This window comes from Pseudophryne corroboree, chromosome 6 (genome assembly GCF_028390025.1).
Source record: "Pseudophryne corroboree isolate aPseCor3 chromosome 6, aPseCor3.hap2, whole genome shotgun sequence".
NCBI lineage: Eukaryota > Metazoa > Chordata > Amphibia > Anura > Myobatrachidae > Pseudophryne > Pseudophryne corroboree.
The window spans coordinates 406,514,993-406,533,686 of NC_086449.1; the positions used below are offsets into that span (position 1 = coordinate 406,514,993).

Sequence of the window (18,694 nt, forward strand, 5' to 3'; positions counted from 1 at the left end):
GTGTGTGCGGTGTGTCGGTACGGCTGTGTCGACATGTTTGATGAGGAGGCTTATGTGGAGGCGGAGCAGATGCCTATAAATGTGTTGTCACCCCCTGCGGGGCAGACACCTGAGTGGATGGACTTGTGGAAGGAATTACGTGAAAGTGTTGACTCCTTACATAAAAAATTTGATGACATGCCAAATGCGGGACAGCCGGCTTCTCAGCTCGTGCCTGCCCAGACGTCTCAAAGGCCATCAGGGGCTCTAAAACGCCCGCTACCTCAGATGGCAGACACAGATGTCGACACGGATACTGATACCAGTGTCGACGACGAAGAGACTAATGTAATGTCAAATAGGGCCACTCGTTACATGATTGAGGCAATGAAAAATGTTTTACACATTTCTGATGTGACCCCAGGTACCACAAAAAAGGGTATTATGTTTGGAGAGAAAAAACTACCAGTAGTTTTTCCCCCTTCTGAAGAATTAAATGAAGTGTGTGAAGTAGCGTGGGCTTGCCCAGATAAAAAAATTGGTAATTTCTAAAAAGTTACTAATGGCGTACCCTTTCCCGCCAGAGGATAGGTCACGTTGGGAAACACCCCCTAAGGTGGATAAAGCGCTTACACACTTATCAAAAAAGGTGGCACTACCGTCTCCGGATACGGCCGCCCTAAAGGAACCTGCTGATAGAAAGCAGGAGGCTCTCCTGAAGGCTATATATACACACACTGGTATTATACTGAGACCAGCTATTGCTTCAGCATGGATGTGCAGTGCTGCAGCTGCGTGGTCAGATTCCCTGTCAGAAAACATTGACACCCTAGACAGGGACACTATATTGCTAAACATAGAGCATATTAAAGACGCTGTCTTATACATGAGAGATGCACAGAGGGATATTTGCCGGCTGGCATCTAAAATAAGTGCACTGTCCATTTCTGCCAGGAGAGGGATATGGACTCGGCAGTGGACAGGTGATGCAGATTCTAAAAGGCACATGGAAGTTTTGCCTTATAAGGGTGAGGAGTTGTTCGGGGATGGTCTTTCAGACCTAGTGTCCACAGCAACGGCTGGGAAGTCAGCATTTTTACCACATGTCCCCTCACAACCAAAGAAAGCACCGTATTATCAGGTACAGTCCTTTCGTCCCCAAAAGAGCAGGTGGGGTAGAGGCGCGTCCTTTCTGCCCAGAGGCAGAGGTAGGGGAAAAAAGCTGCAGCATACAGCCAGTTCCCAGGAACAAAAGTCCTCCCCCGCTTCTTCTTCTAAGTCCGCCGCATGACGCTGGGGCTCAACAGGTGGAGCCAGGTACGGTGGGGGCCCGTCTCAAAAACTTCAGCAATCAGTGGGCTCGCTCACAAGTAGATCCCTGGATCCTTCAAGTGGTATCTCAGGGGTACAGGCTGGAATTCGAGACATTTCCCCCCCGCCGTTTCCTCAAATCTGCCTTGCCAACAACTCCCTCATGCAGGGAGGCTGTGATAGAGGCAATTCACAAGCTGTATTCCCAGCAGGTGATAGTCAAGGTGCCCCTACTTCAACAAGGACGGGGTTACTATTCCACAATGTTTGTGGTACCGAAACCGGACGGTTCGGTGAGACCCATTTTAAATTTGAAATCCTTGAACACATATATAAAAAAATTCAAGTACAAGATGGAATCGCTCAGGGCGGTTATTGCAAGCCTGGAAGAGGGGGATTACATGGTATCACTGGACATCAAGGATGCTTACCTGCATGTCCCCATTTACCATCCTCACCAGGAGTACCTCAGATTTGTGGTACAGGATTGTCATTACCAATTCCAGACGTTGCCGTTCGGCCTGTCCACGGCACCGAGGGTATTTACCAAGGTAATGGCCGAAATGATGATACTCCTTCGAAAAAAGGGAGTTTTAATTATCCCATACTTGGACGATCTCCTGATAAAGGCGAGGTCCAGGGAGCAGTTGTTGGTCGGCGTAGCACTATCTCAGGAGGTGCTACACCAGCACGTTTGGATTCTAAATATTCCAAAGTCACAGCTGGTTCCTGCGACACGTCTACTGTTCCTGGGGATGATTCTGGACACAGTCCAGAAAAAAGTGTTTCTCCCAGAGGAGAAAGCCAAGGAGCTGTCATCTCTAGTCAGAGGCCTCCTGAAACCAAAACAGGTGTCGGTGCATCACTGCACGCGAGTCCTGGGAAAGATGGTAGCTTCCTACGAAGCAATTCCATTCGGCAGGTTCCATGCCAGAACCTTTCAGTGGGACCTGTTGGACCAATGGTCCGGATCGCATCTTCAAATGCATCGGTTGATAACCTTGTCTCCAAGGACCAGGGTGTCTCTGCTGTGGTGGCTGCAGAGTGCTCATCTCAAAGAGGGCCGCAGATTCGGCATACAGGACTGGGTCCTGGTGACCACGGATGCCAGCCTTCGAGGCTGGGGGGCAGTCACACAGGGAAGAAACTTCCAAGGACTTTGGTCAAGTCAGGAGATTTCCCAACACATAAATGTTCTGGAACTGAGGGCCATTTACAATGCCCTAAGTCAGGCAAAACCCCTGCTTCAAAACCAGCCGGTTCTGATACAGTCAGACAACATCACGGCAGTCACCCATGTAAACCGACAGGGCGGCACAAGAAGCAGGACGGCGATGGCAGAAGCCACAAGGATTCTCCGATGGGCGGAAAATCACGTGATAGCACTGTCAGCAGTGTTCATTCCGGGAGTGGACAACTGGGAAGCAGACTTCCTCAGCAGGCACGACCTCCACCCGGGAGAGTGGGGACTTCATCCAGAAGTCTTCCAACTGATTGTAAACCGTTGGGAAAGGCCACAGGTGGACATGATGGCGTCCCGCCTAAACAAAAAGCTAGAAAAATATTGCGCCAGGTCAAGGGACCCTCAGGCGATAGCTGTGGACGCTTTAGTGACACCGTGGGTGTACCGGTCGGTTTATGTGTTCCCCCCCCCCTCTTCCTCTCATACCCAAGGTACTGAGGATAATAAGGAAAAGAGGAGTAAGAACTATACTCATTGTTCCAGATTGGCCAAGAAGAGCTTGGTACCCGGAACTTCAAGAATTGATCTCAGAGGACCCATGGCCTCTGCTGCTCAGACAGGACCTGCTGCTGCAGGGGCCCTGTCTGTTCCAAGACTTACCGCGGCTGCGTTTGACGGCATGGCGGTTGAACACCGGATCCTAAAAGAAAAGGGTATTCCGGAGGAAGTCATTCCTACGCTCATTAAAGCTAGAAAAGATGTAACCGTACAACATTATCACCGCATATGGCGAAAATATGTTGCGTGGTGTGAGGCCAGGAAGGCCCCAACGGAGGAATTTCAGCTGGGTCGATTTCTGCACTTCCTACAGTCAGGGGTGACTATGGGCCTAAAACTGGGTTCCATTAAGGTCCAGATTTCGGCTCTGTCGATTTTCTTCCAAAAAGAACTGGCTTCACTGCCTGAAGTTCAGACATTTGTTAAGGGAGTGCTGCATATTCAGCCTCCTTTTGTGCCTCCAGTGGCACCGTGGGACCTCAACGTGGTGTTGGGTTTCCTAAAATCACATTGGTTTGAGCCACTTAAAACCGTGGATTTAAAATGTCACGTGGAAAGTGGTCATGCTTTTGGCCTTGGCTTCGGCTAGGCGAGTGTCAGAATTGGCGTCTTTGTCATGTAAAAGCCCCTATTTGATTTTCCATATGGATAGGGCAGAATTGAGGACTCGTCCCCAGTTTCTCCTTAAGGTGGTATCAGCTTTTCACTTGAACCAACCTATTGTTGTGCCTGCGGCTACTAGGGACTTGGAGGACTCCAAGTTACTGGACGTAGTCAGGGCCTTGAAAATTTATGTTTCCAGGACGGCTGGAGTCAGGAAGACTGACTCGCTATTTATCCTGTATGCACCCAACAAGCTGGGTGCTCCAGCTTCGAAGCAGACTATTGCTCGCTGGATTTGTAGCACAATTCAGCTTGCGCATTCTGCGGCTGGCCTGCCGCAGCCTAAAACTGTAAAAGCCCATTCCACGAGGAAAGTGGGCTCTTCTTGGGCGGTTGCCCGAGGGGTCTCGGCTTTACAACTTTGCCGAGCTGCTACTTGGTCAGGGGCAAACACGTTTGCGAAATTCTACAAATTTGATACCCTGGCTGAGGAGGACCTTGAGTTCTCTCATTCGGTGCTGCAGAGTCATCCGCACTCTCCCGCCCGTTTGGGAGCTTTGGTATAATCCCCATGGTCCTTACGGAGTCCCAGCATCCACTTAGGACGTCAGAGAAAATAAGATTTTACTCACCGGTAAATCTATTTCTCGTAGTCCGTAGTGGATGCTGGGCTCCCGTCCCAAGTGCGGACTGTCTGCAATACTTGTATATAGTTATTGTTAACTAAAGGGTTATTGTTGAGCCATCTGTTGAGAGGCTCTGTTATGTTCATACTGTTAACTGGGTATAATATCACGAGTTATACGGTGTGATTGGTGTGGCTGGTATGAGTCTTACCCGGGATTCAAAATCCTTCCTTATTGTGTCGGCTCTTCCAGGCACAGTATCCTAACTGAGGCTTGGATGAGGGTCATAGTGGGAGGAGCCAGTGCACACCAGGAAGTCCTAAAGCTTTCTTAGTTGTGCCGAGTCTCCTGCGGAGCCGCTATTCCCCATGGTCCTTACGGAGTCCCAGCATCCCCTACGGACTACGAGAAATAGATTTACCGGTGAGTAAAATCTTATTTTCTCCTAGTCCGTAGAGGATGCTGGGCGCCCATCCCAGTGCGGACTGTTCCTTGCAGTTGTAGTGTTACTGGTTAATTTCTCTGACGTCCTAGTGGATGCTGGGACTCCGTAAGGACCATGGGGATTAGCGGCTCCGCAGGAGACAGGGCACAAAATAAAAGCTTAAGGATCAGGTGGTGTGCACTGGCTCCTCCCCCTATGACCCTCCTCCAAGCCTCAGTTAGATTTTTGTGCCCGGCCGAGAAGGGTGCAATCTAGGTGGCTCTCCTGAGCTGCTTAGAATAAAAGTTTAGTTAGGTTTTTTTATTTTCAGTGAGTCCTGCTGGCAACAGGCTCACTGCATCGTGGGACTAAGGGGAGAAGAAACGGACTCACCTGAGTGCAGAGTGGATCGGGTTTCTTAGGCTACTGGACACTAGCTCCAGAGGGACGATCACAGGTTCAGCCTGGATGGGTCACCGGAGCCGCGCCGCCGTCCCCCTTACAGAGCCAGAAGAGACGAAGAGGTCCGGTGAAATCGGCGGCAGAAGACATCCTGTCTTCAGACTAAGGTAGCGCACAGCACCGCAGCTGTGCGCCATTGCTCTCAGCACACTTCACACTCTGGTCACTGAGGGTGCAGGGCGCTGGGGGGGGAGCGCCCTGAGACGCAATATAACAGAATACCTTAGGTGGCAAAACAGAATACATCACATATAGCTCCTGGGCTATATGGATGTATTTTAATCCCCTGCCATTTTACACAAAAAAGCGGGAGATAGGCTCCGCCCCTTCACGACGTCCTTATCTCCTCAGCACACAAGCGCCATTTTCCCTCACAGCTCCGCTGGAAGGACGGCTCCCTGACTCTCCCCTGCAGTCCTGCTTCAGAATCAGGGTAAAAAAGAGAAGGGGGGGCACGTTTGGCAGCAAATAAATATATTAACAGCAGCTATAAGGGAGTAACACTTATATAAGGTTATCCCTGTATATATATATAGCGCTGGGTGTGTGCTGGCAGACTCTCCCTCTGTCTCTCCAAAGGGCTAAGTGGGGTCCTGTCCTCTATCAGAGCATTCCCGGTGCGTGTGCTGTGTGTCGGTACGCGTGTGTCGACATGTATGAGGAGGAAAATGATGTGGAGGCGGAGCAGTTGCCTGTGTTGGTGATGTCACCCCCTAGGGAGTCGACACCTGACTGGATGATTGTATTTAAACAATTAAGTGATAATGTCAGCAATTTGCAAAAAACTGTTGACGACATGAGACAGCCGGCAAATCAATTAGTGCCTGTCCAGGCGTCTCAAACACCGTCAGGGGCGCTAAAACGCCCGTTACCTCAGTGGGTCGACACAGACCCTGACACAGATACTGAGTCTAGTGTCGACGGTGACGAGACAAACGTAATGTCCAGTAGGGCCACACGTTACATGATCACGGCAATGAAAGAGGCATTGAACCTTTCTGACACTACAAGTACCACAAAGAAGGGTATTATGTGGGGTGAGAAAAAACTACCAATATTTTTTCCTGAGTCAGAGGAAATAAATGAGGTGTGTGAAAAAGCGTGGGTTTCCCCCGATAAAAAACAGCTAATTTCTAAAAAATTATTAGCATTATATCCTTTCCCGCCAGAGGTTAGGGCGCGTTGGGAAACACCCCCTAGGGTAGATAAGGCGCTCACACGTTTATCAAAACAAGTAGCGTTACCGTCTCCTGATACGGCTACCCTCAAAGAACCAGCTGATAGAAGGCTGGAAAATATCCTAAAAAGTATATACATACATACTGGTGTTATACTGCGACCAGCAATCGCCTCAGCCTGGATGTGCAGTGCTGGAGTCGCATGGTCGGATTCCCTGACCGAGAATATTGATACCCTGGATAGGGACAATATTTTGTTAACTATAGAACATTTAAAGGATGCATTACTATATATGCGTGATGCACAGAGGGATATTTGCACCCTGGCATCAAGAGTAAGTGCTATGTCCATCTCTGCCAGAAGAGCGTTATGGACGCGACAGTGGTCAGGGGATGCGGATTCCAAACGGCACATGGAAGTATTGCCGTATAAAGGGGAGGAGTTATTTGGGGCTGGTCTATCGGACCTGGTGGCCACGGCAACGGCTGGAAAATCCACCTTTTTACCCCAGGTCACTCCACATCAGCAGAAAAAGACACCGTCTTTTCAAACCCAGTCCTTTCGTTCCCATAAGTACAAGCGAGCAAAAGGCCACTCCTTTCTGCCCCGGGGCAGAGGAAGAGGAAAAAGACTGCACCATGCAGCCGCTTCCCAGGAGCAGAAGCCCTCCCCTGCTTCTGCCAAGTCTTCAGCATGACGCTGGGGCTTTACAAGCAGACTCAGATATGGTGGGGGCCCGTCTCAAGAATTTCAACGCGCAGTGGGCTCACTCGCAAGTGGATCCCTGGATTCTACAGGTAGTATCGCAGGGGTACAAACTGGAATTCGAGGCGTTTCCCCCTCATCGGTTCCTGAAGTCTGCTTTACCAAAGTCTCCCTCCGACAGGGAGGCAGTTTTGGAAGCCATTCACAAGCTGTATTCCCAGCAGGTGATAATCAAGGTACCCCTCCTGCAACAGGGAAAGGGGTATTATTCCACGCTGTTTGTGGTACCGAAGCCGGACGGCTCGGTGAGACCAATTTTAAATCTGAAATCCTTGAACACTTACATAAAAAGGTTCAAATTCAAGATGGAGTCACTCAGAGCAGTGATAGCGAACCTGGAAGAAGGGGACTATATGGTGTCTCTGGACATCAAAGATGCTTATCTCCACGTCCCAATATACCCTTCTCACCAAGGGTACCTCAGGTTTGTAGTACAAAACTGTCATTATCAGTTTCAGACGCTGCCGTTTGGATTGTCCACGGCACCTCGGGTCTTTACCAAGGTAATGGCCGAAATGATGATTCTTCTACGAAGAAAAGGCATTTTAATTATCCCTTACTTGGACGATCTCCTGATAAGGGCAAGATCCAGGGAACAGTTAGAAGTCGGAGTAGCACTATCTCAGGTAGTGTTACGTCAGCACGGGTGGATTCTAAATATTCCAAAATCGCAGCTGATTCCAACGACACGTCTACTGTTCCTAGGAATGATTCTGGACACAGTCCAGAAGAAGGTGTTTCTCCCGGAGGAGAAGGCCAGGGAGTTATCCGAGCTAGTCAGGAACCACCTAAAACCAGGACAGGTCTCAGTGCATCAGTGCACGAGGGTCCTGGGAAAAATGGTGGCTTCTTACGAAGCGATTCCATTCGGAAGATTCCATGCAAGAACGTTTCAGTGGGATCTACTGGACAAATGGTCCGGATCGCATCTGCAGATGCATCAGCGGATAACCCTGTCGCCAAGGACAAGGGTGTCTCTCCTGTGGTGGCTGCAGAGTGCTCATCTACTAGAGGGCCGCAGATTTGGCATTCAGGATTGGATCCTGGTAACCACGGATGCCAGCCTGAGAGGCTGGGGAGCAGTCACACAGGGAAGGAATTTCCAGGGCTTGTGGTCAAGCATGGAAACATCTCTTCATATAAACATTCTGGAACTAAGGGCCATTTACAATGCCCTAAGTCAAGCAAAACCTCTGCTTCAGGGTCAGGCGGTGTTGATCCAATCGGACAACATCACGTCAGTCGCCCACGTAAACAGACAGGGCGGCACGAGAAGCAGGAGGGCAATGGCAGAAGCTGCAAGGATTCTTCGCTGGGCGGAAAATCATGTGATAGCACTGTCAGCAGTGTTCATTCCGGGAGTGGACAACTGGGAAGCAGACTTCCTCAGCAGACACGACCTTCACCCGGGAGAGTGGGGACTTCACCCAGAAGTCTTCCACCTGATTGTAAACCGTTGGGAAAAACCAAAGGTGGACATGATGGCGTCACGTCTAAACAAAAAACTGGACAGATATTGCGCCAGGTCAAGGGACCCTCAGGCAATAGCAGTGGACGCTCTGGTAACGCCGTGGGTGTACCAGTCAGTGTATGTGTTCCCTCCTCTGCCTCTCATACCAAAAGTACTGAGAATCATAAGAAGGAGAGGAGTAAGAACTATACTCATGGTTCCGGATTGGCCAAGAAGGACTTGGTACCCGGAACTTCAAGAGATGCTCACGGACGAACCGTGGCCTCTACCTCTAAGAAAGGACCTGCTACTGCAGGGGCCTTGTCTGTTCCAAGACTTACCGCGGCTGCGTTTGACGGCATGGCGGTTGAACGCCGGATCCTGAGGGAAAAAGGCATTCCAGAAGAAGTCATCCCTACTCTGGTCAAAGCCAGGAAGGACGTAACCGCAAAACATTATCACCGCATTTGGCGTAAATATGTTGCGTGGTGTGAGGCCAAGAAGGCCCCTACAGAGGAATTTCAACTGGGTCGTTTCCTTCATTTCCTGCAAACAGGACTGTCTATGGGCCTAAAATTGGGGTCCATTAAGGTTCAAATTTCGGCCCTGTCGATTTTCTTCCAGAAAGAACTGGCTTCAGTACCTGAAGTTCAGACTTTTGTAAAAGGGGTGCTGCACATACAGCCTCCTTTTGTGCCTCCAGTGGCACCTTGGGATCTCAATGTTGTGTTGGGTTTTCTAAAGTCACATTGGTTTGAACCACTTTCCACTGTGGACTTAAAATATCTCACATGGAAGGTGTCGATGCTGTTAGCCTTGGCTTCAGCCAGGCGTGTGTCAGAATTGGCGGCTTTATCATATAAAAGCCCTTACTTAATTTTTCATTCTGACAGGGCGGAATTGAGGACTCGTCCTCAATTTCTACCTAAGGTGGTTTCTGCATTTCACATGAACCAACCTATTGTGGTACCTGCGGCTACCAGGGACTTAGAGGACTCTAAGTTGCTTGACGTTGTCAGGGCCTTGAAAATATATGTTTCCAGGACGGCTGGAGTCAGAAAATCTGACTCGCTGTTTATCCTGTATGCACCCAACAAGCTGGGTGCTCCTGCTTCAAAGCAGACGATTGCTCGTTGGATTTGTAGTACAATTCAGCTTGCACATTCTGTGGCAGGATTGCCACAACCAAAATCAGTAAAAGCCCATTCCACAAGGAAAGTGGGCTCATCTTGGGCGGCTGCCCGAGGGGTCTCGGCTTTACAACTTTGCCGAGCAGCTACTTGGTCAGGGGCAAACACGTTTGCTAAATTCTACAAATTTGATACCCTGGCTGAGGAGGACCTGGAGTTCTCTCATTCGGTGCTGCAGAGTCATCCGCACTCTCCCGCCCGTTTGGGAGCTTTGGTATAATCCCCATGGTCCTTACGGAGTCCCAGCATCCACTAGGACGTCAGAGAAAATAAGATTTTACTTACCGATAAATCTATTTCTCGTAGTCCGTAGTGGATGCTGGGCGCCCATCCCTAGTGCGGATTGTCTGCAATACTTGTATATAGTTATTGTTACAAAAATTCGGGTTATTATTGTTGTGAGCCATCTTTTCAGAGGCTCCTTTGCGTTTATCATACTGTTAACTGGGTTCAGATCACGAGTTGTACGGTGTGATTGGTGTGGCTGGTATGAGTCTTACCCGGGATTCAATATCCTTCCTTATTATGTACGCTCGTCCGGGCACAGTATCCTAACTGAGGCTTGGAGGAGGGTCATAGGGGGAGGAGCCAGTGCACACCACCTGATCCTTAAGCTTTTATTTTGTGCCCTGTCTCCTGCGGAGCCGCTAATCCCCATGGTCCTTACGGAGTCCCAGCATCCACTACGGACTACGAGAAATAGATTTATCGGTAAGTAAAATCTTATTTTTTTTGGTTACACGTGGGTCGTGTATCAGTTATATTCAGCTTGTTGCTGTTGTTAGTTCATACTGTTATCTGGTTTCATACTACTCAGGTTGTACGGTATGTTTGTGGTGTGGGTTGGTATGTGTCTCGCCCTAAATTTAACAAAAATCCTTTCCTCGAAATGTCCGTCTCTCCTGGGCACAGTTCCTATAACTGAGGTCTGGGGGAGGAGCCAGTTCACACCCAGTAAAAGTCTTTTTAGTGTGCCCAAGCTCCTGTGGATCCCGTCTATACCCCCATGGTCCGTTTGGAGTCCCCAGCATCCTCTACGGACTAGGAAAAAAGGATTTACCGGTAGGTATTAAAATCCTATTATAACTTTCAATGTATAGAACAATTGCAATATCACATTATTTAATGCTTTTATACTCATTATCACTAGATCTAATTACTGACTTTCCGCATCTAAATACAATTTATCAGATAGTACCACATATTTAATAAATATTTTGAAGATTCTACAGCTGTAAACATAGAATAGGTATTCTCATACATCTCTAATACACAAAATATTGTTTAGTTACAGAATGTTCTCAAACTATAGATGGTCTTTGTAAATGAAATGGGCAGTGGGGGTTATTCAGAGTTGTTGGCAAACCAAAAAAGTTGGCAAGTGGGCAAAACCATGTTGCACTGTAGGTAGAACAGATATAACATGTGCAGAGAGAGTTAGATTTGGGTGGGGTGTGTTCGAACCGAAATTGCAGTGTAAAAAATAAAGCAGCCAGTATTTACCCTGCACAGAAACAATATAACCCACCCAAATCTAACTCTCTCTGCACATGTTACATCTGCCCCACCTGCATTGCACATGGTCTTGCCCAATTGCTAACTTTGTTGGTTTGCGAACAGCTCCATAACCAGTGTGTCATTACTTTCTACATCTGCTCTCTCTAGAACCCTTTCTATAAATGTCCTGTTATACTCCGTTTAGCCTTCCCTCTGTCTGTCACTCCTGTCCTCTCTTCAACGGTTTTTCTACCCTGAGGGTTTTGGGGGACTGTAGTCCCCAGCGGCAGTACGGCTCCTGGACAAAATAATGACTCCTCACAATTTCAGGGTATCGCACTACCTCTTCCTGTGTTGATGGGGAAATCACATCTTCCGTTCATTCTCACTTAGTGGATTTTTCTTACCTGGTGGAAAATGCACTCTTGACACAATCATACTACCTGTACTAATACATTATGCTTGTTTTGTGCTCATGTTTAATCACTGAGAAGATAAGTAGTTCTATGAGCCCTGTAAGATATTTATCCTGTTCGGAAATACTTTGCTTTGCTGAAATGTACCCATAGTTTTGATTTGTTCTGAAATCTTTGGAGGAATTAAAATAATTGCACGAAACGTACTTAAAATTTCCCTGAATGTATTAGAGGCACTGTCATGTAATCTGTGACTAGAGTACAGAAAGATGATCCCTGAAAGGAGAAATTCTATCTGAAACCATGAAAAATCTAATGTTGCTCAAAACACAATTTGCATTGGTAAGTTCAATAATAATTGTACATGTGTACAATAATAATAATAATAATAATAATAAAATATGTATATATATACACACACACACACACACACACACACACACACACACACACACACACACACACACACACACACACACACACACTCTGAACCAAAAGTAGGTGGACAGTAGATGGAATAGGGTTTGTAGAAGGTAGACTTCAAAGCTGTGTAAATTGTGATGGATAATGGATAGCAGTTTGCGTTGATAAATTTTTTTCGTGCTCTTGCATTGTATTAGTAAATATAATTGTATATGTGATCTCAAAATAAATGTTATCATTTACTGTCCACCTACTTTTGGATCACCCTGTAAATATATAAATAAATATATATATATATATATATATATATATGCATATACATATATACAAGCTGTGAGCCTGGTACATATGCTGCAAAATACATATGTTCAGTGATGACCGTGTGCATGCTCTCCAGTGATAGTCTATGGAGGGAATTCAATTAAGCCATAGTAAATTTGTTAAAGAAAAGAAACGGGCATTGTCTGTATTTATTTTTTTTTGTGTGTGTCCCCCAATGTTTTTTTGGGGGAAATTAAATTAATTCCCTTTTTTGTCTTGGAAAAAAATTACCCATTTTCCATGCAAAAATACACTGGATCCGATAAGTTTCCAGATCCATTTGTTTTCACAATCATGGCCACGATAAAAAGCACTTATTGGGGAATTTGTCCTGCTTCCGGGCAGGGGAACCAAAATCCCCGATAATGCCGTCTATCAGCGTCGGTTGAATTACCCCCATGAGGATCAATTAGCTGTGGTAATTTACCACAGCTAATTGAATTCCTCCATTAAGTTTATATCTTCTATTGGCGATCTCAGAGCTTTCCTATTTTTTTAATCTAAATGTTTTGTCCTTATTTCACTACAAAAACACATTTAAATCCACAGTTATCCTGCTTATTTTAATTCACTCTGTAGAGATTCCGCCCAGGGTGAAAGGTTTAAGCTATTCTTTGAGGGAACAGGCTTCTTGCAGCAGAGTTGTGCAGATTTTATGTAAACATCTGGAAAGTGAGATTTGAATGACGTCCAGAATGGCTGCAACAGGTGTTTGAAATGAATAGTGCTGTAACCACATCATGCAGTGTGAAGGAGTCTGTATATCAGCTGGAACGAATTGCACTATTTAACTCTTTAAGCATGGTTTGCATTTTATTGAAAGCCCTAAATTACCTTTCCATAAACCACAAGTTTCCTATATAATATCTTTATTTTCTTAATGTTTTACTAAAAGCAGTCTCTGCGTTACAGGCTCTGGGCGAGTGTCTAGGACAAGGCGATGACAACAAAGATATGGACATCATTAATAAAGTACTAAAGGTGAGTTTGGCTAAAAGTGGGTCGGTGTATGTGGGAAAAGATATAATCTTCAAGACTTCATGAACTGTTCACTGTTTATTACATATGATGTGGTCTGCTCCCCTTTTATTCTCTTACATCACACCCTACCTTGCTGCCCCTTATGAGCAGGTCTTAGTTCTATTTAGAAGTATAGTGAAATAGCAGCACAGCCACTTCGGGTACTAAAAGGAAATTATAAAATATAATTATTGTCTGATTAAATACTTTCCTGTTTTTGGCCTCTGTGTACCCTCTGATATGTATCTACAGAGCTGCATTTCATTAGGCTAATTTATAAATCGTTTTTATATACGCCTACGGCTTCCTTTTTAATAATCTTGTGTTAAATCAATTTCTAAGAACTGAACTTAATCTCAGCTGTGTGTAATCGCATTTTTCTTTTTCATCCACTAGGGGTCACTGGAGTACTCTTGGGATATGGACGGTGCGTAGCAAAGGAAGGCACATTTAAATATTTAAATGAGCAACCCTCCACTTCCCTCCTCCATACTCCCTGGATCCTCAGTGTTTTTATGTGCCTCAAAGGAAGCACATCATGAGCTGAAAGCTCACGTTTGATTTTACTTTTTTATTTCATTTTTAATTTTTCAGACAATACCTTCCCCACTTACTAAGAAGTGTGGGTCCGGAATTGTACTGCCTCCAGCCGCTGCTGACACGTGGGCGCTTGCAGGAGAAGCACGGCCGTGTCAGCCAGGCAGCATGCGGTCCTTTCCCCACTTACAGAGAAGTGAGGGTCCAGGATTGAGCGGCCATCTCCTCCAGCTGGGTGGAGGAGATTTCAGAGGAGTCGTGATTTTTTTCTAACAAGCGCTTTCAGCGCTGCTGCCACAAGACAAAGGAGAGACTGCAGGGGGAGATCGTGCGGTTAGCTTCCACAGCTTACGCAAGGTTAGTGTACTCCCCCAGTACTGCACGCTCCCAGACACACAGCAGGTGCTGGGAGCGTGGTCTTCCGCCGCTGGCCGCCCGCTCCATGTTCCCCGCTGGCCGCTGCTACCTAGCCGCCGATGCGCTCCCAGACACACAGCAGGTGCTGGGAGCGTGGTCTTCCGCCGCTGGCCGCCCGCTTCATGCTCCCCGCTGGCCGCCGCTACAGACCCTGCGGGCCGCCGCTACATACACCCGGCTGGCCGCCGTTACATAGACGCCCGCCGCCCTGCGCTCTGGCCGCACGTTGTTCTCAGCGGGAGCACACTGATCACAGTGCACTCCCGCTGCCCGCTATTCAGCCCAGCCGCGGACAGACAGGCTGCCGCCGCTGGGCTTCTACATCCGTCCCCCGCTGCTCTCCGGCTCCCCGGCTTCCCTCTGCTAGCTATGGCGGTGGGAGAGGGAACTGCACTACGGCTGCACAGGGGGAGATCGCGGGACACAAGGGGGTGATGATTATATCCGCAGCACGAGGCAGGCATATGTTATAAATAATATGCATCTTAGGTTAAAACTAATATATCCATGGTGATTCACTATGAATATTGTAGTACTACATATGTATATAGGCGGTCATATGTAATGTATGCCTGATCTGTGGTAACTAATATTACTGTAAATTGTTTATTTTTTCTTATACTTAACATATGGTGAAAGCACATGGCACTAAGCACATGGCTGGACACCATTTTAACTCAATTTCCTGTTTCTTTGTCCAGGAATTTTTATCTGCTGTCCTACAACACTTCCCCACTAGAGGAGCAGGCGTGGTGTTAGGAATTTTCTGTCACAAGAAAGTGTGCAGCAATACTTTTCTAGTTTATGTGCACGTTACTTATTTAAGGGTCCACGTGCACAGTGGGAATACCAGTACGCATCCGGATATATATCCTAATCCTATTTGAGCGGCTACATCTAACTGTTTATAACGTAGTCACATGCTCATCTAGGAGGGTTATGTATTCTCTGTGAGAGCGCTGCGGAATAGGTGTGCGCTATATAAATAACTGATAATATATAATAAGTAAACAGTACCAATCAGAGGGCGCATGCTAACATCGGCTGTGTGGTACAATAAGATTCAATGCCAGATGCAAGGTTCTGAGTTTTAATGCCACTAAGGAACCTAGTTCAGAGGCAAGCGTTCCTATAGGATAGAACGCAGCGAGCGCCTGTGCGGGTGTGTGTGCGTTCATAGTTCTAATTCTATTATTAAGACATTCAATATACCAGAGTCTATGACAGCATTTCTTGGTGTCAAAACTGTCCAGGTCCCGCCTGCACCTACACTTAATAACTAGTCAGTGTGGACATTCCACCTATGCTAAAGACAATGTTTATGCTGTAGTTGGGGTTTGGGTTACCGACATTATAGTCGCAGACGTAGTTAATAGCCAGTTCTGGCCTCAAAACAGTTTCGACGACTTGTTACTCACATTGGTATATCGCCTGAGAATTTACGCATGTCTGCTATAGCTGTCAGCCATGTTAGTTCTCGTAGTCCATCATCACTCTTTGTGGTTGACAGACGCTTTGCGTGGCCCTACACGAAAAGGTGTTATTTACTCCTAAATTAGAACGTTTCAGTTCTCACGCTCCGGTGTGAGAGTCTATTTACAGCCATTGCCACACCAGTTCTTACAAATAAAACTGCACCAGGGGTCAAATCTTTTAAACCTCAGTCTTTTCCAGTTGTTCTACAACACACGACACGTGGTCGAGAACGGATGTCTCATTCGACATTATTACTGAAATCCACAGATCTGCGGTTACAGATCGGCGGTTACATAATTAGTGTTCAATCACACATAGAGTTCCATTGTCTACCACCTTTGCTGTGGTTTGTCAAGGCTAGATCCAAAACTAGCCGGCCTGTGTCAGAAGACAAAAAGGCAGTTCTGTAGACCGCAATTCAGTGTCTCCTAGATTCAAGCTTAGTACAATTTTGTTTGTAGTACCGCACCCGGCCGACTGTTATATACCAAAAGTGGCTCAATCAGTGGAATTCATGCGGTCAGTGATTGCAGGTTTACAACCATTGAAATCATATTCTCCCTAGAAGTCAAGAATGCGTTTTTACGTGTTCAAAATTTTGCCACTACATCTGGCATACTTAGAGGTTGGCAGTCCATCATTCAAACTCTCTGGTTTCTCATCAGCGTCTCGGGTTGTCACAAGGGTGGTGTCTGGGATAAGTTATTCTCAGATCCCGGCTGGTGATAATGGTTCTGTGCTTAGATAACCTTCTCATCACAGCTCTAGTTCAACAAATACTACTAACGTACAATGAACTAGTTCAACACGGTGGAATTGTCAGATTCAAGAAATCAGTTCTGAATTCGTCTCAATCACTTCAATTCCTAGGAATGATTCTCCATCCGGTAAATCAAAGCAATTACCTACCAAAACATAAATCAAGCCACGCACAGTCTCGGTACATTTGTGCATTCGCCTTTTAGGCACAAGAGTGACGGCTGTAGAAGCGATTCAGTTCGGAAGATTTCACTCTTGTACTTTTAAACTGGAGGTGCTCGCACAGTGGTTGGGCTCGCATCTGCAGATTCAACACAGGGTGAGGTTGTCGCCACGGGCCAGAGTATCTCTAATCTGGTGGCTCAAAGTACACAATCTAACCGCAGGAAAACAATTCAGCGCCTGTAATTGGATAGTTCTAATGACGGACTCTAGACTCAGAGGTTGGGGAGCTGTAGTTCAAAATTATCAGCTCCAGAGTCTCTGGGCGGATCACGAAAGATTGCTGTCTATAAATGTCCTGAAACTACGGGCAATTTACAATGCGCTCCGACAAGCAGTGCACATGCTTCGGTCTCAGTCTGTCCAGCTGCAGTCAGACAACGCGACGACGGTCGCATACAACAAACAAGGAGGAACGAGAAGCCGCATGGCAATGCGGAAAGTAGCTCGAATCCTCATTTGGGGCCGAACATCACCAAGTGATATTGTCGGCAGTGGTCATTCCGGCAGTGGTCAACTGGGAGGCGGATTATCTCAACCGTCGGAATTTTCATCCAGGAGAATGGCCATTAAATCCAAATGTGTTTTCACATGTTGTTCCAGAGGTGGGGTTACCCTCAAGTGGACCTGATGGCATCTCGCCACAATCATCAAACGCCCAGTATGTGTCCAGAACACAAGATCCAACGGCAGTGGCGGCGGAGGCTCACAATCGCGTGGCTGTACAGCCTCGTGTATCTATTTCCACCGTTTCCGCTCTTCCCCTTTGTTGCTAAAACGGATCACAAGAAGTCGGCCACAGTCATACTAGTAGCGCCTCATTGGTCTCTGAGAGCTTGGTTCTCGGATCTCCGTGGAGTTCGCGCAGGTCCAGCGTACCTCCTTCTCGCTACCGGTAGAGACAATGGTAAGAAAACAGACTTTCCTCCCGTAGCCTCAGCAATCCATGCGTCCAATTCAGGACCAAACAACTTAACCATACCAGGGCCAGCAGCTACTACGTGCAGGTATGTGAGCGGGGCGGCTAGCTTCCGCTGACGTCCCGAGGTGTTTGTCCGCTCCCCGAGTTAGCGCGGCGGCGTTTAACGGGGCGGCTATTGAGACCGCACTCTTAAGAAAATTTATACAACCATGTTACGAGCTAGGAAGCCGGTTAGGGCAGCTCATTATTACAGAATATGGCGTGCCTATATAGGTTGGTGGGAAGCTCGGAAGTTTCCGACATCATCTTTCAAATTATTCCGTCTTTTGTTGTTTCTACAGACGAGGTTAGATGGAGGACTGCGTTTATCTACACTAAAGGTGCAGGTATCTGCTTTGTCAATTTAATTTCACAAACGTTTGGCTCTATTGCCGTCTGTACACCGTTTTCTGCAGGGTGTCCTCAGAGTACAGCCTCCATTCATTCCACCTACAGCGCCATGGGGCTTGAAGCTGGTTTTAGATTTCTTACAGTCTTAATATTTTGAACCCTTGCAACAAGTGAATATTAAGTATTTCACTTGGAAAACTATTTTTCTTCTAGCCCTAACTTCGGCAAGTCGTGTTTCAACTTTGGGTGCCTTGTCATGCAAGCCACCGTATTTAATGTTTCATGATGACACAGCGGATCTTCGGACCAATCCCGCCTTCTTGCCAAAAATAGTGTCATCTTTTCACATCAATTAACCAATAGTAGTTAAATCAACCAATAATAGGTCCTGTTGTTAACAGGAAATTCTGAAACTTTGGTTGTGGTACGCGCATTACGCGTTTATGTATCGAACGTCTACATTTCGTAAGACGAATACGTTGATGCGGCCAAGCTGGGTTGGCCAGCTTCTAAACAGATCTTGTTCATATAGATTAAACTGACCATACGTCAAGCTTACCTTCA

The 18,694-nt window shown here is 46.8% G+C and overlaps 1 protein-coding gene across 2 annotated transcripts in view; it reads left to right on the top strand.

Annotated features, from left to right (window-relative positions):
• Nucleotides 1-18,694, top strand: part of PRPF18 (pre-mRNA processing factor 18) — a 165,939-nt gene that overhangs the window by 50,806 nt on the left and 96,439 nt on the right. For both annotated transcript variants that reach the window (XM_063926901.1, XM_063926902.1), the window contains one exon: nucleotides 13,300-13,368. In XM_063926901.1, coding sequence (XP_063782971.1) covers nucleotides 13,300-13,368 — 69 coding nt within the window. The remainder of the gene's footprint in view (nucleotides 1-13,299; nucleotides 13,369-18,694) is intronic.